Genomic DNA, 23431 nt, shown 5'->3' on the forward strand with positions numbered 1-23431 from the left:
ATCTCAGCGTGGCGTCCTCTGAATCCCAAACATAAACACTGAGGCTCTGCTGTGTGTATTTATGGTTCCTCATACATGTGTTGTTGCTGTGTACGCGGTCATGAGGCTGCTGTGTGTGTAATTAGGGGTATATAGGTCAGTTGATGAGCAGTGAGTGTGAAGATCAGATGTTGAACATGATGAGCTGCTCACTGAACTCGGCGCTCGTTTCCCCGACGACCTCGGCGAACGCAAACGCATCGCGGACTCACTGTTTGTGTTCAACCTTGACCTCAAATTGTGACCTCATCGTGCTTACAGACATTTAGGAGCGTCACATATCAGATACATGAGCTCACTTTGAGACGCGTCTATAATCTGAGTATTATAAGAGCACAATATTCACACTCACACAGTGGATATTCATGCGTAACAGATTCTTATATAAACAGTTCAATCAGAAAATAATCAATGCTGATCTGCAGCTCTAACAAACATCTTTGAGTCACTCCGACATCACGGGTCAAACTCTCTCCGTCTTCTGCACGGCCAGCACGCGTCTGTCCGCGCAGGTCTAATGAAGATGTGAAAATTAAAATTGATTTTGTGACCGTGCGCTCGCCGCGTGCGAGGATGTGGGCGGCTGCTTGTCTTTGCCTGTCACTACTCCTTGCTCTCGGCTGGAGAGACGCAGCAGGAGGAGCACGGGAGGTTGATTATGAGTGAGTCAATCCATATCTGCTCGTCTCTTTTTAAACAATACCATTCAATTAATCACTTTCCTTACACGCGTGTTGCTGTTCAGGGTCAGAAAAGGCTGGAGTCAGGGGAACACACTCGCATGAGTTGCGTGTCTTTTGTTAAATCGCCTTTAGCTGCTTCGTACTCTGGGATGTTTTCTGGTTTTGTATTGATAAAAAGTCTGCTGAAATCCACTGCAAACAAGAAGCCGAAGCACTCAACCGTCACTGAACTTGTCTTTGAATTTCAAAGATTGTGGATGGGTCATTGCATCGTTGCAACACAAAAGAATAAAACAGGATGGCTTCTGTTTTCCACTTTTTCAGCTGTGATTGTCTGCAACAAGGATAAGTGCTAAAGATGCTGAAACAAGCTCCTCACACCAGAACTTCCAACACGCAGAGGTGGGAGTAAAGTACTCACGTTACTGTAATTGAGTAGCTTCTTTCTGTACTTCTTTGAGTATTTTTCAAAGTCTGTCATTTTACTTTTACTTAAGTTTGTTTTAAAATTCAGTAAAGCAATTCGCTACATTTGTACATCCGTCCGTTACTGAGTAAAATATTCATCTATTGATAATGTGGGCTAGGAAGAAAAACTGACTTGAACTACACACACATTAAATGCATCGCATCAAAAACAGGCCAATCAGATTAAAGTGTCATGCATTGCGACTAAACAGCGGTGCTGGAGTCCGAAGCGAAGAAGGAGAGCTGGGCTGCAACTACCTGTGCTCGATGCATAACGTGAGTGAATCATGAATGGCACAGAAGAGAATTCAGAGGAAACACCAACTTTGACACAAAGTGAAGGGAGCTTTTTGTTTAGCCGTTAGATCGCTCTCTTCAAAGCCACAAGACTCTGTTTTTACCTCGCAGAACACGGGACTTGCTGGTCTCCACTTTAGTTCTGAAACTAACAACCCCTTTAAAACACCATACAATAACACAAACAAACAAACCGATCAAGGCAGAGGTGGACCATCAGCAACTCTCGTGTCCTGCGAGGTAAAATTGCTGTTTTTGTCAATGGAGTCTGGTGGCTATAAAGAGAGCTATACAACTGCTGTTTCGAGTTAAAGGTATAATAAGTAGGATTTTTCCTGCATTTTGTCAACAACACATTGAAACTGGGCCCCTCCTCCTGGGCTCTTCGTCACCAGAAGCTCACTCTCACTCTGTCGTGCTAGAACACGCCCACCCCGCTGAGCTAACACCGACAGCATCACGGTTACCTTTGCGCTAGCATGCTCAGCGCTGGTTAGCTTGTTCTACCTGGTTTGAGGCACCTGTCCATCAGAAAGAGGGCCAACTCTGCATTGCCATGTTCGCCGTTCTGAACGAGGCCCAGTTGCTAATTTGAACCACTCCCACACTCACCTATGCCCTGTGATTGGCTCAGGGAACCACAACAGCGCCCTTCCTGAAAACGTCCCATGCAAAGCAAAACAACAGAATAGAGGCAGAGGGAAGGGTCTCACAAGGGTCTGCACACACGCTCACCAACACACATGTATAGAGGCCCATAAGTGACGATTCATATTATCAGTGGGGTCATTTTTTGGGGGGTATTTAAGAAAAAGTACTTCTACTTGAGTACAATATTTCAGTACTCTGCACACGTCTGCCAATACGTAAAAACTCAGTCTTGAATACTTGCGTCTGAATCTAAATAGTCCACTCCATCTCCCCTTAATACCTCCGCCTCTCCGCAGAGGACTCATTATGTGCAGAGCCCTGATCAGTATCACGATCACATACCGCGGTGAAGGTTGAGTTGATGACATAACACAACGCAGCCGTGCCCTCTGAACCCCAACAGGTTCCATTTTGTCAAACACACACGTTCCCCATCTGGAGCCATGTGTGTGTGTTTATTTATGTGTGTGTGTGTGTCCCGTTGCCTGCCCCACTTTCCTGTCCAGCCAGGACAGTGAGGGGGTTTAAGCGGGGAGGGGTGCAGGCAGACTGACCTATTTCCCTCTCACTTCCCCGTCCCGTAAACCATCCCTGTAGTTAAGCTTTGTTTGCGTGTGTGTGTGCATGTGTGTGTGTGTGTGTGACCCTCATGAGACAATGGAGGCCTGCGAGTCTGAGCGCTGATCTGAAGGAGCAGAGCTGGAGCGCAGACAGAGGGACGGAGGGTTTGTGGACGGGAATAAAAAACAACAGTGGGACGCAGAGAGGGTTCAGCTTGCAGATCGAGGCCGTCGGTCGGACCAGCAGAAAGCTAATGAGAGGCTCCCGTGAACAGAGACCGCACCAGCAGATGGCTGCGGACACATGGTGGTCCACAGAAGATGCCCGACCAGGCTCCATCTCATCCACCTGCTACACAGTTTGCTCCCGTTTCATACACACGGACATAAAACCAGCGCTGAACTGCAATAAGAGAGGAATCTCAGACTAAGAGGAAATAGTTCCTTATTTAGTAAATCCCCAATCTTCCATCATCCTACAGGTTAGATTATACAAAATACAGATGATGTTTTGAATGCCTATAAACCATTGATTTAGTTCATCAATAAAAGGTGCATTCACTGACAGCCGTCCCCTGTTGTTTAAACCGAGGTGGATTTAACCCTTCAGTGTGTTAACGCTGAGTTATCAGTCCTTAATGTGAACTTGGAGACTAATGGGTGTCACCGGGTGGCGAGGTCACTTACAGGCTACATTACAGATCAATCCCCTGCCCCCTGGGGTCCCTGCTGGAAGTCAGGCGGTTCAACAACAATACACAACCATATACACACACATACGTCACGCTATATAGAGGTTAATTAGGAACACGTGGAAAAATATACTTGAGAACATCAATTTGTGGGATAAGCTTGTTAAAGTAACTTAGCTAAGCTGATTAGGCAGACTGATTTAAGTTTAATGATGATGAATTGAGCTGCATTTCTATTGGTTAAGAAGTCATGCATGCATCTAAAATATATCCTTTCGATTGATTAATCTGCTTGGGGATTAATCGTTTAATATAAATACCAGAACATTCTGAAAAACAGCCCAAAGAGACGTCTGGTTTTGTCCAGCTGACAGTCGAGAAGACAAAGATATTTAGTGAACACTCTGACAGAAAAGTGTCAAATTATCAACTGTTTTTTTTAATGTTTTTAGCATTTTAACTTTTAAGAAAATACAAAAACTGTTTTCAAAATCATTGTGAATTAACTGCCTGTCGATAAGTCAAGTCATTGTTGCAGCTAAAGTCATAACTGGAGCGTTATAAGCTCAAATAAATGAACTGAAAATTAGGACTGAAAGGTTCAGGACAATATTTAGCTTGTTTATACCAAAGTGCAGTTAAAGTGACAGCTCATAATTATTAATGCGCCATAGTTAAAGTCAAATGTTGATGTTATTAAGAAGGTTTAACTGACTGTCCATCAATCGCTGAGTAGGCCTTTATGTATTATTATACATGGCTCCATTATATATACAGTATGTAATTTGTGATACAACAGTGTATAGAGTATGTCTTTATTCACACCTGCACACACTGCAGCTTTCCCTCAGTAATTAAAACCAGGGTGTCATAAGTGTGCACACACGCAGGTGCAGGGAGGAGAGAGGTGACAAAGGCAGCGGGACGTCATGGAGAGCAGCGGTGTGTTAGGACACGAAGTGTGTTTGTAAATCTGAGCTTGTGCACTCAGAGCAGGAATACATTAATAGATACACTTGTCTGGGGCACCGCAGACTCGTGTAAACACTAGTCCGACACACACACACACGCTCATTCTTCTACAAAGTACAAATGTACAAGCCTGCCCTCTACACACACACACACACACACGCACCAGGAGAACACAATAAAGCCATTTTCAGATTTTGCATGGAGCTGCCTGAATACGGAGCTCTCATTAAACATTAACTCAGGATACATTAAGGCTGCGCTCGCTCTGCTGTGTGACGGCCGTCCTGTTGTTGTGTTCGGCTGCAGCTCGGGTGCAGCAGGACGTGGTGTGACAGAGGAGGACAGGGAGCACGTGGCGTCCCCAGGGCTCATTGAACACAACCTCATCGACTCTCGCCCTCTGTCACCCCCCCACCTCTCCAGTCTCACACTATCCCTCCCTCCCTCACCTCTCCCCCTCCCTCCCTCCCTCCCTCCTCTGCTCCTGCCTCTGTCCCACATGGCACGCAGCGGGCCACGGGGGTTAGCGGAGGACATTAAAGACTAAATCACACATGCAAACATATGGCGGCAGCAGCAGAACTTAACAATGGGCAGCCACATGCAAATTATCCAATGAGATGACAAAAAAACATGTGAAATCTGCTCATTTTTAACCTCTGAAATCCAGTTTCCGTGCAGCTGAATCAGCCAAAAAACGTGTTTGCAGTTTGTTCATCTCTTTTACTTTCACTTTCTTTTGCCCCTCTTGTATTTGCCCCAGTATGCTGAGAGCCGGGCAGGAGCAGATGGGGTGCTGGCAGCCATCTTTTACTCAGTTAGGTTGAGTAGGCACGTGGGTGGGTGTGTAAATTAGCACAAACAAGTGTGTGTGTGTGTGTATGTGTGTGTGTGTGTGTACGAAAGGGGCACAATAGGCATAATTATCTCTGCTTGAGAGGTCCGGTTAGGGGGGGTGGCCTGCGTGGAGAGGCGGAGTTCAACAATGGCTCAACCACGGGCTTTGTGTGTACAGAGCAGAGGGCTGACAAGTGTCGCCTATTATTGACTATTTACACACTACTACACACGCCCGCTCGCGTGCACACAACACAGGAGCGTACACACACTCCGCACACGCCGCTGCCGTCGCTCTCCTCCGCTGCCTTTTTTTCCTCATTGTGTCTCCATCAAACACACACTCGCACACACACATATGCAGTGTGAGCATGTTTGCACTGCATCAGTGTATCAGTGTCAATCAGTGTAAGAGGGAGAGATGGGAAAGCCCCTGCAAGCACATCACTGTGACACAAATCTGGCCACGATCTCGCCCTTCAAGCCCGGCTGTGTCGGGATACAACGACTCAGGGAGAGTTAAAGAAGTCGCTTTGAATCATGGGGCTTAAAGACACTTACACTTCATTACATCTGCTCTTAGTTTCAGCTTCTATAGGTTATGATTACATGGTGACTTTGATAGGAAAAGTTCACCATTATTGTTATATTGCTGCAGAAATAAGGTCATCTTCAGCAGCTGTTGAATTGAACAGAGATTTAGGACATTATAAACACTACACCTTAAAGTGAGAGTACTTTTATCCAGTAGATATAACTTTAACTTGTGTGCAAGTTTCATCACGACAGGAAATAACAGTGAACACTACATATGTGCTGATATCACAAAGTCTGTCACAAAATAGTTTTAATTTAATCCATGCGAGTCGACATCATTTGTCTAATTAATACAAAGAGTTACATTTATATAAACTCACAAAAAAAACAACTAAAATGTAATTTTTCTGAACTGTTATATTTAAACAAAAAAGTATATATAAGTTGAGTATTTTCTTGTATATAAATGTCTGTTAAGTCTCTATCTATCGCTGAATGAGGTAACACAATGGGGACTGAGCCCTGATGAAAGCCTTTGCATTTGCAGTGTTACAGACTGGCTGTCTGGTACGACGAAGTGCCGCACAGTTAGTGACGTGTTTTCCATCACCCAGCAGTGGTTGGTCTGCCAGAGAGGGTAGGCGGAGCTAAGCGGCTGCTTTTCCGCTCTCTGCAAGTGTTGAGGGTAAACAGTAATCTACTATGGCTGAACAAACAACAAAAGATCGATGACTACAGATACAACTTCAAAAATAAGTGAAAATCCAAAGAAAAAGACACAAATTGGACGCTCAGATGAAGCAAACAGTCTAAAAAGGAAAGCGACCGTCAGCGAGTTACAACCAGATTCCAACCGTGGACGTCACACATGCAACACTGTCTGCATATCTGGCGTCATTGGGCGAGAGGCGGGGTACACCCTGGAGTGATCGCCTGTCAATCACCGGGCTTACACATAAAGACAGACAACCTATGCACGGGGAGAACATGCAAACTCCACCCAGAAAGGCCCACTCCTTTCGAGCTGGGATTCCAACCAAGAACCTGCTAGCTGTGAGGCGACAGCACTACCGTGAATCAGCATATCTCACTATATGTACTGTCACACCCCTAAAGCTAAAACTGCTTTACATGCAAACATAATCAAAGAAGCCACATCATTAATCTCAGGTCATGGGATCATTAAGATTCCAGGTCTGATTGTTGAATTGTTTCTTAGCGATCTCATCGCTGTGATTATTCACTTTTAAGTATTTTAGCAGATCACAATCACCACATAATTTCTGCTCGTTGGCGCCGTAAAGGAGAGGTGTTAATCTGCACTTGTAACTGCACCAGTCTATCAGTGAAAAGTGAAAGCATTAAGGCCGGTGTCAGGGCTTAGAGGAAAGGAGTTGGAGGGTTTATGTGGCCTGGATTGGGTTAAGAAATAGGATTTGAGTTAAGAGGTTTTACCCCTTTCCTCCTGCTTTCTTCCACTCTTTTGTTTAGGCTAGCAAAGAGGGATTAGTGCAGGAGATTACAGCGGGCTTTACTAAGAAATAGTGTTTAAGGAAATGATTATTTACTACAGCTCGCAGCGCTGGGAAGAACTCTGATTCTCATTTGTCTCTCTCCCTTCTCTGTAATCCTGTCCTAAAACTTTTCATTCCAGCATATTGTTCCCTTAAATTTCCCTCAGATATCATGGGATTATCTCAAACTGTCAACCACAAACATGTCATGAACTAAACGCATGATTCTGGCTGTAAAATGTCTCGAGTGTAGGGGGAAATCAAAACGACAAATCAGATGTTGTTAAATAATCTGAAAATAGATTCTGGTAGGGAGTGATGGATTTCAGCGCGTCCACGAGTGCAGGCACCGTGCGGAGACATGATCGGGGATCAAATGGGATCCCTGGTGGTCATCCAAGTGCCATGTTCCTACATGACCTCTCAATCAGACCTATTGATCCGCCGCACTATTAGCTGTCCAAACACACATTAAGGCCAACGTGGCAGCTGAGATTGACTGCAGCGGGCGGGAAGGTGAGGGGAGGCAAGTCAATAATTGAGCACGGTTACAGCATGTGCTGTTCGTTCTCTCTGTTTGTCTCTACAGAAAAAACTTATCAGATACAACTATCAGTCTGTTTTAAGTGTGTAGTTGCAACAATGGGATGGTGGCATCGCCCAAGTTTGTGTATATACTCATGTACAGTAAGAATTGTCATGAAATGATCATTGAGTCACATATACAGTTTTAAATAATTGTATGGTCTCTACAAAGTCAGAAAACAGTGATAGATTTAGTCACACTTCCCCAGAGTTCAACATGACGTCTTCATTTTGCTTGTTTTGTCAAACCAGCAGTATAGGCGGGATTATTATGACTCATTACAGGGAAGTCACTCTGCCTCTGAGCTGGCATTGGAGGTAGCAACAGAGGCGTAACAGAGGCGAAAAGGCGTAAACAGCAGAGTCGGCACAGCGCCGTGTGTTTATGTGAAGCACGCGCAGTTTGTTTACACCTCGCGAACATTTTGCTTCCGCAACTCCGGAGCGTTGTGTGCGTTGCTTGGTTCAGTGTAAAATGGCGAAGGCTGCATGACGTAACAGCGCTGTGGCGGAACTACCACATAAAAAGGGCTATCATGTGTTCTTATATGCCTTATTTAGCTAGTTTAATCTGTAACAATCTAAGTAAAATATACGAGTTTATAAAAGAACACAGTAAAAAGTGTTTTCCTCTGAATGCTGTGGAGTATAAAGTAGCACAAAAAGAAAATACTCAAGTGAAGTACCTCTAAATTGTTCTTAATGTGCAGGAAGAAGGCCCGGTCAGTCTAAGTCATCACTTCCTTTCAGGTGCAAGACTGTAGACAACTTTGCACCGCCATGTTTGTGATGATGTTTCTGACGTTTGGTGATGAGGACGACTTCTGTGAGAGTTTGTGATTTTTGATATAAGAGTGTATTTATGGTCATTTGACCTGCTGGTGGGGATTCCAACTGTCCTTCCTTCCTCCAACTGGTTAACACTGTAATGGGTGTGTGTGTGTGTGTGTGTGTGTGTGTGTGTGTGTGTGTGTGTGTGTGTGTGTGTGTGCGCGTGTGTGTGTGTGTGTGTGTGTGTGTGTGTGTGTGTAGCAGCAGTTAAGCTTTCTCTCCCTCTCTCTCTCTCTCTCCATGCTGGGCAGTGACACTCCTCTGCCACCAGCACTCTAATAGGGAGGGACCGGGCAGCTCACTCAGTGCCGCTAATGCAGCTCACTGCCCCGGGCCATGGGCTAAGCTGGAGTACACTGCATCACACACACACACACACACTCAAGCACACACACACACAATAGCATAGACACACCATCGAACTCTGTCTCTTATCTGCTGCTGAATCAAAACAAGGTGGAGGGATGGCTGGATGTTTACTTCGACTGAGGGACTTTTATTTTGAAAAGCAGAGTTTGGTCAGCGTTCAGGCCTCAGAGTGCTCATGTAATTATCAGTTTGATAAGAGTTCTATGAGGGAAGGTGTTTGGACCATGGTGGCACACTTCTGTATGGTGCTGTGCGTCGGGATGTGTGTGTGTGTGTATGTGGTTTCTCTCCCGGGACTCTCATTATCACTGCTGTCCCAGATGTCACCAAGCACATGAAACACACGTCATGAATAATGGAGTCCTATTTCTACATCTCTCACCCATTTCTCTCTCCTATCCTCCCACCCTCTTCCCCTCCATCCCTCGTTCCCTCTGATGCTCCTACTGATGCTTAATCTCCTGCGCGCTGCCTCGTTCTGAGATGGTCCATTTAGCTTTACGCGGCGTCGTCGGCCTGTCTGCTTAGGGTGGGTTTATGGGGGGGAACATGGCGTCTCTGAGTTATATCCACGCAGACGACTATGTCCTTTTTGCATACGATCAGTTTTTATGTGTGTCCCCGACTGCCCATTCAGCCTCTCGATACGCCCCCCCGTCACGTCGCCCCCTCCCCCAGTGTTTACTGTTTAAAGTCACACAGGGCAAATTGGGACAGAGCAGTCAAGTGAAGCAGAAGAGACGTGGAAACCGGACCCCGCTCCGTCTGTCTGCTCTGTCTCATCCTTCTTGCTTTTTCCGAATCTCCACCTTTTTTGTTTGCTCCTCACCTCCACTCCCCTCAACTTTCCCAACATCCTCTGCGCTCACGTTGAGTCGGTGTACAACACAAGGGTCAGGGCCGGGGACAAAAAAAAAAAAACATGATTGAAAGATGAGGTAAGCAGTCAGAATTGGTTAGGAGAGAGCACAGCAGTTAGGATTAGACAGCCAAGCGTGGCTTTTTAATGAAAACATGACAGAGCTGCGGCTTCTTCAACGTCTTGCATCCAGTCGTCCCCCGCCTTGCAGAAAAAATGAGCAAGACGGAGGGAAAAAGAGGAGAGAATTGAACGCTGAGATTCAGATATTGCTCATGCAGCGTTAGCCTTTACTGGCAGCGTGCTCCGTCTGAACAGTTTGCTCGTGTTAACAAAGTGTCTTTTATGGAGGAGATGCGGCGGGGTGGGCCAGCGTTGCACAATTAGTTGTTGCACATGAGTTGTGCCAATAAAACCTGCTTTGAATGTGAATTGAAAGGAGTTAAGAGGGCGCCATTCATAGATGTTAAGTAAGAGTGCGGGCGAATAAAAGCCAGGAAAGTGTATATATTTAATTGGCTGACACCTGCTTCTACTTGGGCTTTTAATGTACACAGCAAAGAGAGCAGAGCGAGGGAGGAGGGGGCTCTCGCTTTGAATACAGATGCAACAGCCCCCTTTTTTTTTTTTTTTTTTGCATAAAGGAGGCGAGAACACAGACATCCACTGTTATCTCCTCCACAGTTTATCCTCCATCTCTCCCTCTCCTCCTCTCCTCTATTGTCTTCTTCCCTCCTTCCTCTTGAAATCAACTCATTCAATCCAACAGAGCGGCTGATTTTTCGGCTTTAACAAATTCCTCTGCTGCGAAACTGGACGACTGCCACTCACCGACTCCTTGTGCTAATTTTATAACGCAGTTTATTATTTTTTATTCCAGCAGGGAAATATTTTTTGTCCTATTTTAAGCCCCAGTAGGTGTTTTTTGTTTCTGTGTGTGTGTGTGCCTAGCATGTCTGCATTTGTGAGCACCAAGCATATTCCAGCACCGCAGAGAATATCTCCGGAATATGCTGCTTTTTCCCCCCCCTTTCTTCTTCTTTCTGTGACAGTCACAAGTCTTTGATCCGCTCCCTCCTCCTCCTCCTCCTCCTCCTCCTCCTCCTCTCTCTCTCTCTTCTCACCTTCTTTCAAATTCTTCCCCGCAACTTGTCGTTGAGAGCAGGGGTATGAGGCAAAGATACAGAACGCCATTTTTTCATAGTCAAAATCGCCCATTTTTTACGCCCGTTGTTCAGAGAGATATAAATGATTTTTCGAATGACAAAAACAAACTTTGACGTCCATGTGCCGCGCGTTCATCTATTTCGTTTGTCCGTCATCAAGCCTACAAACACTTTAATGTAGTAAATTTATAGATTTGTATCATTAAAGTTACAACTCGTCTCCTCTAGCAAAGGTTTTTAATTTAAAGTGAACATAAAGTAGTTTACTCCTTCAAAATAAAACATCTATTATCCTACATTCATCCTTCCGAGCTTGCCTACACAAACGCAGACATACTGCATGTGTAGCACAAAGTGTGCCTCAGGTATTATGTCGATTTTTCAGCTCATATGTCAGCCTACTTATACCTCTGAATGCACCAAACTTTTATCCTAAAAGTGAGAGTTTCTTGACTCAATTTCCTCGTCCTCACCTCTTTAATGGATAAACATGCGCTGCAGGCTTCACTCTGAGGATTTATGCTGCTGTCAGTTTGTGGAGGAGTGAAACCTCTGACCCGCCGCTGCTTTGCCACATTTTCTTCTTCTGCCGCCTCGCACTCATCATAACGAGCAGGGAAAACACACTAACCTTGATTTAAGTGGGAGAGCCCTTCAAGGCGAGGAACCACTGCCTTTGACCATCAACGGTGTTGAGCAAGACGGAGACCCCAGGGATCAGATTGTAGTGATCTGCCAGAAGGAGAACAGGGATGTGGGTTCGATAGCTCATTAGCCTTTTCCAAACTGATTAGATATGGGGTCCATACTGGGAACTCCCAGAGGACAGCAGTGTTTTAAACAGAGCTGCATGATCATACACATATTTTGGGTTAATGGAAACAGCTGTATTTTGGGCTGGTTGGCGTCATGAGATAATTCCAGCTAAGAGATGAAAAAGGTTGTCTCCTTAAATAGATTAGTCTACATAGAGTGGAAATTTGCCCCTGTACAGCATGTAGGGCAGTTTGCTTTCCTGTGGAGGGAAGAGAAGTCCAACCTGGGTTCCAATCTGCATAAATAACCGCCAATGAAAAGGCCACAAGTCTGTATCTGACAAAAGACAACAAACATCTTTATCCTTAAAAGCTAAAAAAGTTCCTTCATTGTTTTAAAGCTTGGCAGCGCCTACGTTTAGTTAGAGACCCAGGAAAAGAGTTATGTTGCATGTTTGAGGCAAATATTTGTGATTGGATACAAAACCCATGAGAAGCTATATTTAGCCTCTTCACGCTGATGCTATTTCCTCCCCACTCCTCTCAGTGACCTCTCCCACCAGCTCACCATTCTGATTTCCACAGTCGGTACGACGTGGAGGGATCCGCCGCTCCGTCCTTGATGACACGTAAAAACGTCGTGCTTTAATAATTGCTGAAAGTACGGCGAAATCGTAGCAGGATGGCAGTGAGAAGACCCTAGCAACAGGGAGAGGAAAGCGTGAGAGAGGGAGGGAGGGAGGGAAGGAGGGAGGGGGAAAGATGCAGAACATCAATAAATAATGGCCCCACTGAGGAGGTGGAAATATGGGCCTCGTTATCTTTGCGCCGACGCCTTCATTTGCATGTGAGAAAATGAGGCTGCTACCAACTCGCGCGCACACACACACATTCACTATTGGACCCAAACAGCTACAGTATGTATCCTATTTATAGACTCTGTCATGCTTTTATTTCTTCCTTTCCTCTCCTGCACATTTATACTTCTTTAACTTCCCTTTTTCTTTACACCTCTGTGGAGTTTGTCACAGCAGCAGGTCGGGCCTGTCGAGGCCGCGGGCATGTCGCTGGATTGAAAAAAGAAGGGACCTTTATTATACAAGAGGGGTTCGCTGAGGACATACAGTACAATTCATTTAAGTAATGGCTTTTTATTGCGTTAGAAACGTAGAAATGTAGCATACAGTTGGAGCACACACACAGCAGCTGGATCTTTAAATGCGTTTTATTCATTTACTTTTTATCCTTTCAGCTGGTCTGTGGATTTCAATCAGCTTCAGTTACGAGTGTGTTACCTAAAGCAGAAGGATTAGACGGTCTATGTTGTGGTATTGCGCATGAACTACTGTGCGCATAGAACAAGCATCTATTATTAAAATGGCCTTATGACCTTAAACAGAAAGATACATCCGATGAGGGAAAATAACCACGTCTCTGTCAACTGAAGAAAATGACCAAATATAATTTTTTACATGTAAAATTTTTTTTTCTTTAACTGTATACAGAACTTATACAATGTAAAAATTATGTATTAAACCACATTTGGTTTCCATTTTCCTTCCTAAAAAAGGCCCATTGCCCGGATCCAGCCCTCTCAAGTTAAGGCTACTATAGTTCCCCTCAGGACTCCATCTGCATCAGGAATTCACAAACTGTTTTGCACAATCTTTCCATGAATGCGTCTCATTCAGACTCCGACCAAACTCATAGAAAATCCAACAATGTTGGCATCCTCTAGGCGATGCAGCCTCTTTCAAAAAAGCTTCTTTCTGGGTGAAAGGAGTCTGTAAAGGACCATTTATAGTTGATGAGGAACACTTAAACCTCTAAATGGTTCCTTCAGAGCTTTTTCCAGGATCCGTGAGTGCTTCAATTTTTTATTAACGGTGCTTTTAGTTCAGTTCATAAACTGGTGACCCATGTTCCCAGGTTTGTTCTCAGGCCGCAAAACATCACACACCAAAAGAAGTGGCACAGTCGATCAGCTGGTTCCTCTGCGGCTAAAGAAGTTTGTGTTCTCATGACTTCCTTTAGATGTGGTTTAACACAAACATGCATGTTGGATATATATATTACAAGATGTTTAGAGGTTATGCAGTTAAAGCAAAGGTCAAATACTTGCTAAATAAACATGAAAGTGTAGCGCTTCAGCATATCGTGAATGTGGCACAAATTATGCAACACTAACAACCAACAACAACAGCCATTTTCAACTCGGAGTTCCTGCATGCATGCATGTTTTGCTGCAGCTGTGTGTGCGTGTGTGTGTGTTTGTCAATGTCCTTGGGTGTATGTGTGTGTGTGTGTGTGTGTGTAAAGCATATTGGCTCTGTTTCTCGTTATCAAGTCAAGTCAGCATGAATAAAAGCTGAGGGAGCGCAGTGATTTAGTAATTAATATTTTACTCCGTCTGCCACTCTGCTTAGAGACTGAGAACGAGCGGCTGAGATACACAGAGAGAGAGACGATGAGAGGGTTCACACAAAGAGATGAAGAGAGTCGACTTTAGCTAGACGGACTCTATGTACACGCCGCTCAGTGAACGAGGACAGATAGTGAGGGAAATAATGTGGTGAGCGTTGTGTAATCAGTGTTGTTTCAGAGGCATCGCTGCAGATGGGATGAATTCCGTCCCCTGCTGAAGACAGAAAGTGTGGCTTTGACAGATCCAGCTGACTCTCTCTCTCTCTCTCTCTCTCTCTTGCGCGCGCTCGCTCTCTCCCCCCTGCCTATGTCAGAGTGTTGTGACAGGCGAGTCGTCAGTGTTGTGGGAGTAGCAGCCTTAAAGTGCTCATTATCCTGTAAGGCTTCATTCTGGGGGGCAAACAAAGGCTGCTGTGAAATTGCAGCCTGTGCCTCCTCTCGGGTCATGCAGTATATTCCATGCAAACACATGCACGGTCCGTAACTGCTACCTTCACTGTTCCTGCTCATGGCCGCGACAAACGTGGAGATAAAATATTGATGCTGATAAACACGCAGGTGCACCTGAACGCAGCTAATTTAGCCTTTAGCTTGGATGCTAAATGACACACAAAGCTGAGTGTATAGCGGCGACCATTGCATGTCTGTAAAAGCCCCATTAATGTGGTGTATTTTCTGTCGGGTGCAGGGAATGTCCTTATCTTCTGTTGCCACACTCTAAAGGAAGACCATGTAGATAGCTTAGTGATGATAGTGATGATGGTGCATAAGAGTTTTACGTTGTGTGTAGAAGAGCAGTAAATCTGCCTCTGTTCGGTCTATGGGTGGTGTAAGTGACCGCTGTGTGTCCTCCAGGCCTTGAAAGGGAGCCAGGTTTTGGGGAAAAAAAACTTTATCAGGCAGGTAGTGCCAACTGTTCAGGCAGCTGTTTGTTCTTAGCACAATACGGTTTTGCAATGAGCACAATGGGTTTGTACCAGAACGATCATCTCTGTGCAGGTTTTTCTGCTGTTTCTTTCCGTCTGTCAGCAGTTTGCTTTTGGAGAAATTAATGTCTTCATCCAATGTGTCGCCCTCAGGTAACAGGTTCTCCCTGACCTCCTTCGGGGCTCTTTACATCTCTGACGTTCAGAAGGAGGACGCCCTCTCCACATACCGGTGCATCACCAAACACAAGTACAGCGGCGAGACGCGCCAAAGCAACGGAGCAAGGCTCTCTGTAATGGGTGAGCAGCTTGGTGTTATCAGTTTATTCGTTAACATTTTGTCTTGACCTCAAATGGTAACCCCCTTTTCTGTCCTCCAGACCCCAACGAGTCCTCGCCCACCATCCTGGACAGTTTCCAAGCAGGGGAGGTGCACGCGGGCCAGAGTATCGAGCTCCCCTGCATCGCGGGAGGTTACCCCAGCCCCACCGTGCGCTGGCTGAAAGACGGTCGCCCCCTGCCCTCGGATGCCCGCTGGACACGGCGTTTGACGGGGCTGACCATCAGCGACCTGAGGCAGGAAGACAGCGGCAGCTACGCGTGCGAGGTCACCAACAGTTTTGGCTCAAAGGAGGTGTCTGGACAGCTTCACGTTATAGGTGTGTGAGCACAAATACACACACTTATACACACACAACCTGACAGACTCCCACGCTGTCTTCTCGGTGAATCAGCCTGGCAGACAGACACTTTCACAAGCTCCTCTGCTTTTTGGTTTGAGGCACACATATAAGTCGCACCTAGAGTGTGTCTGTAACAAACATATGTGTGAGCTGTGCAGTATGATGCCCCGTCATATCAGGTCTCAAACAGAGAGACAGGGCAATAATTCACTGCGACTGGATCCGTAACACAGCTGCCAGCAGCGTTCACCATCAGAGAGAGGGAGGGTGAGGAAGACGGAGATAAAGATGAGGGGTCACGGAGGGGACGATCAGACATCCAGACAGTGCTGGAATGACATTATCTACTATGTACTAACAAGATAATAAAAGAGGCGGAGATAAATGTACATTGTGTAAAGTATACAAAGAAACAAAGAGCGGGAGGAGGCGAGACAGAGGGAGAGAATAGAGAGGCGGTGGGCTTTGCCAGTGGGCACATCATGGCAGCACACTCTGTGACTCTGACAGGGTGAGGAGGGGGTTGGGAGGCACAGAGATGCCCCCCAGCACACACCACCAGCTGCCTTATTGCTCACTGACATTTGCACACACACACATATGTACATACACACTATCTCTCGCACACACACAAGCACAGAGACACACTCGCGCACACAAGTGGACAGAGATGTGAAGAGATATCTCCAGCTGCTTTTTTAATGAGTGCGTCGAACTGATTGAGTCACCACCGCTGATTGTGCTCCCTCTTTCTCTCTCTCTCCCTCCCCGTCTCTGTGAATGTAGACGCCGACTGTATGCGTGAACCCATGTGTCACATTATGAATCCAGCTGAGTGATTTTAGAGCTGCTTAGGAGATGCAAAATAATTGTATTATTTGAAAACACGTAATTGTAAAAGATTAAAAATGTGTTTAGAAATGCATTATTAAATAATTCATGTTAATGGGTAACAACCAAAAACAAATACAATGTGTAACTAATTAAAGTTAAATTAGAACATAATTTAAAAATGTTTTAGGCAAAAATCTGGCAACTCGATCATTTTTTCCCTTATGGATGATTACTGGTTTATGAGGCCTTAATGCCTACGTAATTAACAAATACGTTAACAAATACCAACTAATAAACCCTTTATAAATATGATTTACTGTACAATGATACCAGAAAAACTATAATCTTTTTTTTGTCGAATGTTACCATACCAAATACCATAATGAAAAATATGTAGAAGTATTTTCAATTGGAAAATAATAGTAATAATTGTTTACAGATCAAGCTATGAATTGCTTTACAGTGACACCTGCGTCCTTCTTTCAGATCCACTTCGAGTGACCTTGTCCCCCAAGAATCTGAAAACTGGCATCAGCAGCACGCTGTTCTTCACCTGCACTGTGGAGGGCTCTCCAGAATACACCATCAACTGGTACAGCAACACCGAGCCCATCGTCCCCGACCAGCACATCTCCATCCAGGGACAACACAATGACACCCTGCAGATCACTGCGGCACAGAAGTTCCACTCGGGGGCCTACCAGTGCTTCGCCTCCCGAAAGGGCCACACTGCTCAGGACTTTTCCATTATTCTGCTCGAGGGTATGTCGACAGAGACTGCAAAGGAACAAAACACGAAATACTTTTACTGAATAGCGGTGTCTCGCCACTCTGTCTTTATATCTGTATTTTTCTCTCCCTTTCTCCTCTTAGATGGTACTCCTCGTATTGTGTCTTCCTTCAGCGAGCGGGTGGTGAACCCCGGCGAGCCTTTTTCCCTCATGTGTGCAGCCAAAGGAGCCCCGCCCCCCTCCATCACCTGGACGCTGGACGACGAGCCCGTGGTACGAGACTCCACCTACAAGACCAGCCAGTACACCCTGTCGGACGGCCTGACCGTGTCGCACGTCAACGTCAGCAGCCCGCTCATTCGGGATGGAGGAGTGTATCGTTGCGTCGCACGCAACTCGGCCGGTAGCGCCGAGTACCAAGCGCGCATAAACGTAAGAGGTGCCTGTCTGCTTTTCAATATAACTGCACTCTACACCTGACTCCATACAAACACACAGGGGCTAGTGAGAGGAATAGATCACTTTGCATTTCACATAGGCTAAAGTTACATCTGTCTTTCTGTCTATCTATCTGTCTATCTATCTATCTTAGCAAACTGCAGAACTAAAAAAAAGCTACAAAAAATCTACTTAATTTTATGTAACTTACTGATAGTTAACTGATAGTTAACCCCCCAAAAATAAAATTATCACACCAAATAACATGTATTACTTTATATCTCAAATTTAATGAGAGTTTGGTTTGGAACTTGGGAAGCTTGTTTTTTTCAGGTCATAATTGGATCTAGAAATGTTTTTATTTTACTTAAGATATCGTTCATACATTTCAGAGGATAAAGATAACAAGCATTAAGTAAAGCTACGGCTAGCTGTGGCTATCTCACTAGCTAGCTAGATATAACAAGCTTACTTGCCTTGCCTTGTCTTCTTTGCAGTTCTTGCAACAATTGAGTCTACAGACTGCCATCTATCGATATACATGTATCAATAAAATACATTTAAAATATTTAAATGTGTGATTAACCACACTAAATAGTATGATTACAATTCCACTAGATCATAAAGCTTAGGCAGGTGTTACTGCTAATCAGCTAAAATAGTTACCTTTGCTGTGCGTTTTGTTTTTCATCATTCGACTGCCAGTTGTGTCATTTCAATTATGTTGAATGACAAACTGACTACTATGATATTGGTTCATTAAAATGGACATTTTTCAATAACATATGACAGCAGGGACGAATCAGTAAGCAAGTAAATTTAGTTTTAATCTTAAGCTAACGCTAGCGGCAGCAATTTCTCCGACTAGCTGTCTTGCTTTAGCTGTCTTACTCTTTTCAGCCACTGCTGAAAGTCACTCGTTCCTGCCTACAAATCTATCTGTCGCTCTATCTACCCAGCTATCTACGTTCCTTCCTATCTATCTGTCTACCTATCTCTCTGAAGGGAAATTTAGATAATAACACACAATCACTTAGATAAACAGAACTTCTGATTAGCCTCAATTCAACAAATATCCTCAATCAGATTGAAGTAAAGGGAGCCTAACTAACCTCCCTGTCCACCTGTCAACTTGCCCCAATCACTCTATCCCTCAACCTTTATCTCTTCACCTCCTGTCTCCGTGGCTGCTCCCTTACTCTGCCATGACCTCCCTCACCTCATCTGCCCCTCTCTCCGACCTCTGTGTTTCTCTCTGTCTCCTCCCTCCATCCCCTCCCTCTCTTCCCTGTGTCTCCAGGTCCACCCCGAATCAGACCCATGCGGGACATCACAGCAGTGGCGGGCAGGAACACCTACATTACGTGCCGCGTGATTGGCTACCCGTATTATTCCATCAAGTGGCTGAAGGACGGCATGCAGCTGCCTGATAATCATCGTCAAGTGCTGTTTGAGAACGGCACCCTGAGGCTGACGGACGTGCAGAAGGGCGCGGACGAGGGCACCTACTTGTGTAGCGTTCTGATCCAACCCCAGGTGTCAATTAACCAGACCGTCCATGTTACTGTCAAAGGTAAGCATGGAGAGAAGAAGGACTGGGCAATGTTTTTACGAAAAATAAGCGCATTGAATGAATCCAAATCATGAAGTAAGGCTGGAATAGAAGTGAACCATCTACCTGATAGGGTTGTACTTGTTATCGACCCTTTTTTCCCCAAAAGAGGTATGTCTACTCATTCTGGTCATTTCTTTGCACGAACCAGCTGAAATCACCATCTGTTAGTGCCTTTTTTTCCCCTTAAGAATAATTCAACAGTGACTGGTCTGGTTGGTAAAAAACATAGGCATGTATACAGTTTGTGCAGTCTACAAATTAGAATCTCAAAAGAATCTCTTGGATACCCCATTCACTGCTAAGTGGAGACGCCAATGTTCAAAGTTATGCAGTGCAGCTTTGCAGTAATCCTTCATGTCAGAGGTAGACGGTGTTTTAGGACAGATTTATGTTCCAGCGTGCATCTGTATTTTGTTGAGTCTGTGATTGGGGTAACGATGGTAGCAGGGCAGCTGCAGAGGTGTTTAAGGCAGTGTGCATGTGCCTGTGTGTGAGTGTGTCTCTGATTTAATTAGATGAATAATAATGAAGCCTAGATTAAATCCCCCAGATGTCTCAGCTGTAGTACCCCCACCCCAACCTCCATTGCTATGGCAACGGGATGACTTCCTCCTGCCAATTGGACTCTAACCAGAGCAGCTATTATGGGCTGCAGGAGATGGGGGCTGAAGGGGGGGGACGAGAAGAGGGGCCCACTGGCCAATGACCTTCTCTCTCTGTCAGCATTGCTCCAGATGGCCACACTGCCACTCTTCCTCGTCTATCGCTGCCTTTATTCCACTGACTCTTTTCACTCTTCCTCTATCTCTCCCAGTGCCACCGCTCATCCAGCCCTTCGATATCCCCTCTACCTCAGTGGGGAAGCTCATGTACATCGCCTGTGTGGTGTCATCTGGGGACATGCCCATACGCATCACCTGGCACAAAGACGGCCAGCTCATCGTGCCGGGCTCGGCCTCTGGCGTTGCAATAGAGACCAAAGAGTTCATGAGCTCCCTGCAAATCTCCAAGGTGACACTGAAGCACAACGGGAACTACACCTGCATCGCCAGCAACGCCGCCGCCACTGTCAGCTGGGAAAGGCAGTTGATTGTTACCGGTGAGGGACTGAGCAAAGAGAGAATGGCATGGTGATGAATTAGGTCAGATCAGATGTGATATCTAATGTGCAGTGGGAGCTTAGAGTTGTTATTTTAGGAACACTCCCATTTTCTACCTTAACTGTAAGACTTCCTTTAGTTCTTCCATTGAGATTAATCTCATCGTCTTGTTTCTAGTGCCTCCACGTTTCGTAGTACAGCCCAACAATCAGGATTGTATCTACGGCAAAGCTGGAGTCCTCAACTGCTCTGTGGAGGGTTACCCACCTCCAAAAGTCATGTGGAAACACGCCAAAGGTAAACCACATCATCCCAACAACATCTACAATGCCACAAGAACAAGATAATTAATGAAGGCAGCAACATACATTTACTTTGTCTCTTGTCCTGCAGGTGTAGGAAACCCTCAGCAGTACCACCCAGTCCCTCTAACAGGCCGTATCCAGATCATGTCGAACGGCTCTCTGCTCATCCGACACGTGCTTGAGGACGACCGAGGGTACTACCTCTGTCAGGCCTCAAACGGAGTGGGCTCAGACATCAGTAAGAGCATGATCCTCACTGTCAAGAGTAAGTGTCAATCATTTTCTCTATAGCTTGAACACACTCTCATAACCACCTCTCCTGGATTGCATTTATAGGCCACTGTATACAGAGACTTAGCTCTTAGGAGGGGAATCGGCCCTTCTAAGATGCTCTTTTGCCCCAGGCTAGTGTAGCCTGTACTGAGGCTAACAAAATCTCTGTCCTGCACATCCTGAAATGGGGTATCTTTGCTATTGATTGAAGTTTTCCGGCTGCCGGTCTGTGTGCTCCTGAATGTTTGGTGGGGAAAAGGGCTGATGAATTAGTGATGAAAACAAAACCGCAGGAACCCCTTCAATCAATAATCTATGTCTGAGGAAAGGAGGTGGAAAAGAATCAGGAGAAGAAGAAGAAGGCGGACAGGGAGGAGGGAGGCAGAGTAAGAGGGCCAGCAGGGCTTGAAGCGTGAAATGAAAATGGAGAACGAGGAGCAGAAATAGAGATGTCCATACATGCGTAATATATCCTCGGTTTCCCATACCACATCCCTCATCTCATTACTCCATATAATACTATTCGTCACACTGACATGTGTCTGTAATTCCTCTCAGTTCCTGCCATGATCACCAGCCACCCAAATACCACCATGGCGAGGAAGGGCCAGACCAAGGAGCTGAACTGCACAGCGCGAGGAGAGCAGCCCATCATCATCCGCTGGGAGAGAGGAGACACCGTCATCGACGCAGAGAGAAACCCCCGTTACTCCATCACCATCAACAAGAAGGGGGACGAAGTCATCTCTACCCTCAAGGTCAGACGCAGAATACAATAACCAAAGGACCCTGAACTAAGCATAATGCCCTCACACCAAAACTGAGAAGGATGGTTTAAAGTTAGAGACAGAATATAGTAAGAATATAGACAAATGGAAATTAGTTATATTGCAAAAATCCACACTTCGTCAGTCGTGTTAGTGTTGGCAGATTTTTCCATTGTTTTAAAATTTACTGGGAAATGACAAGAGTACACAAACAAGCCGACATATGGCAGCTCAAGACATGAATGCTACTTAATGTCTCTCAGCTCTTCACTTTAAGCATTAGCTCAACAATTTGGAAAAGAGTTATTAGCTGGCTCCATAGGGTACAGACATGAGCATTACATTTTTGTCATCTAACTCTTCTGTCTTTTTCCGTTGATGTTGATCTTCACAGCTGAACCCAGCCGAGCGAGGAGATTCTGTCTTCTTCTCCTGCCACGCCATCAACTCCTATGGAGAGGGTCGAGGGCTCATCCAACTCACTGTGCAAGGTATCACTACCACATACTGCACACATCTAACAAACGTAAAATAGCCCAGTGGGAAATGTTAGAGAATCAGATCCCCATGGCTTGTAAAACATCGCTGGTGCAGTGCCCTTATCATCTCCATCTCTCATTCGCACACAGAACCACCAGATCCCCCTGAACTGGAGGTGAGGGAGGTGAAGGACAGGAGCATGAACCTGCGCTGGATCCAGAGGTTTGACGGAAACAGCATCATCACCAGCTATGATATAGAGTACAAGAACAAGTCAGGTGGGTAACCCAAATGTAGATATGCATGTGAGATTTTGAAAGATACACGTCTTACAAATCCGGATTGTTTTTTGTTTTTGTACAGACTCTTGGGATCACATGTACACAACCAGGAACATCTCCCCTACCAACAACCAGGCCAACATTGTAGAGCTGCACCCGGCCTGTGTTTACAGCATCCGCATGTACTCTTACAACAAGATTGGACGCAGTCTCCCAAGCAAAGAGCTCACAATCAGCACTGAGGAAGCCCGTAAGTGATTGTTTTCTCCTCTAGAAATCTCTCTTCTTCCTACATTTTTCTCTGTATTGAATAAGGCTACGAATAATAACAGTTCAACCGTATTTGTCATCTTCCATCAACAGCTCCTGACGGCCCGCCAATGGATGTAATCCTCCAACCGATGACGTCTCAGAGCATACGGGTCACATGGAGGGTAAAGCCACTGCTATGTGTATTATTATGCACAACATTTGATTTAGATACTCTTACCAAAAACTTCCAATCATTTGTGCTGGAAATTGTTTGTCTTTAACTACAAGTTTGGACAGGAAAGTATCAGTTTAGTGATGCAAACATGGTTAAAAATGACCAAAAGTACATTATGAAGTCCTCCAAAAAAATCACTGAAGCAAAAGGAAAAAATGGGTGCATCATTATGAAAACGATTCAAAATTTTGCCTTCATTAAGCTTTTTTGTTCTATTGTTCTGTACATATTACTGCACCATTTCATGCGCCTTCATATTAATTGCCTTCCCC

The 23431-nt window shown here is 45.2% G+C and overlaps 1 protein-coding gene across 2 annotated transcripts in view; it reads left to right on the top strand.

The window, feature by feature from the left end:
- Positions 1–23431, top strand: part of LOC138597130 (cell adhesion molecule DSCAML1-like) — a 48658-nt gene that overhangs the window by 13364 nt on the left and 11863 nt on the right. For both annotated transcript variants that reach the window (XM_069668690.1, XM_069668683.1), the window contains exons 4-16: positions 15319–15465; positions 15546–15824; positions 17169–17444; positions 17556–17852; positions 19152–19424; positions 20281–20565; positions 20744–20863; positions 20960–21136; positions 21703–21902; positions 22306–22402; positions 22541–22669; positions 22755–22922; positions 23036–23106. In XM_069668690.1, the coding sequence (XP_069524791.1) occupies positions 15319–15465; positions 15546–15824; positions 17169–17444; positions 17556–17852; positions 19152–19424; positions 20281–20565; positions 20744–20863; positions 20960–21136; positions 21703–21902; positions 22306–22402; positions 22541–22669; positions 22755–22922; positions 23036–23106 (2519 nt within the window). The remainder of the gene's footprint in view (positions 1–15318; positions 15466–15545; positions 15825–17168; positions 17445–17555; positions 17853–19151; positions 19425–20280; positions 20566–20743; positions 20864–20959; positions 21137–21702; positions 21903–22305; positions 22403–22540; positions 22670–22754; positions 22923–23035; positions 23107–23431) is intronic.

Source organism: Semicossyphus pulcher, unplaced genomic scaffold (assembly GCF_022749685.1).
Source record: "Semicossyphus pulcher isolate SPU_LCO1_2020_fin unplaced genomic scaffold, fSemPul1.0.p SCAF_10, whole genome shotgun sequence".
Taxonomy (NCBI): Eukaryota; Metazoa; Chordata; class Actinopteri; order Labriformes; family Labridae; genus Semicossyphus; species Semicossyphus pulcher.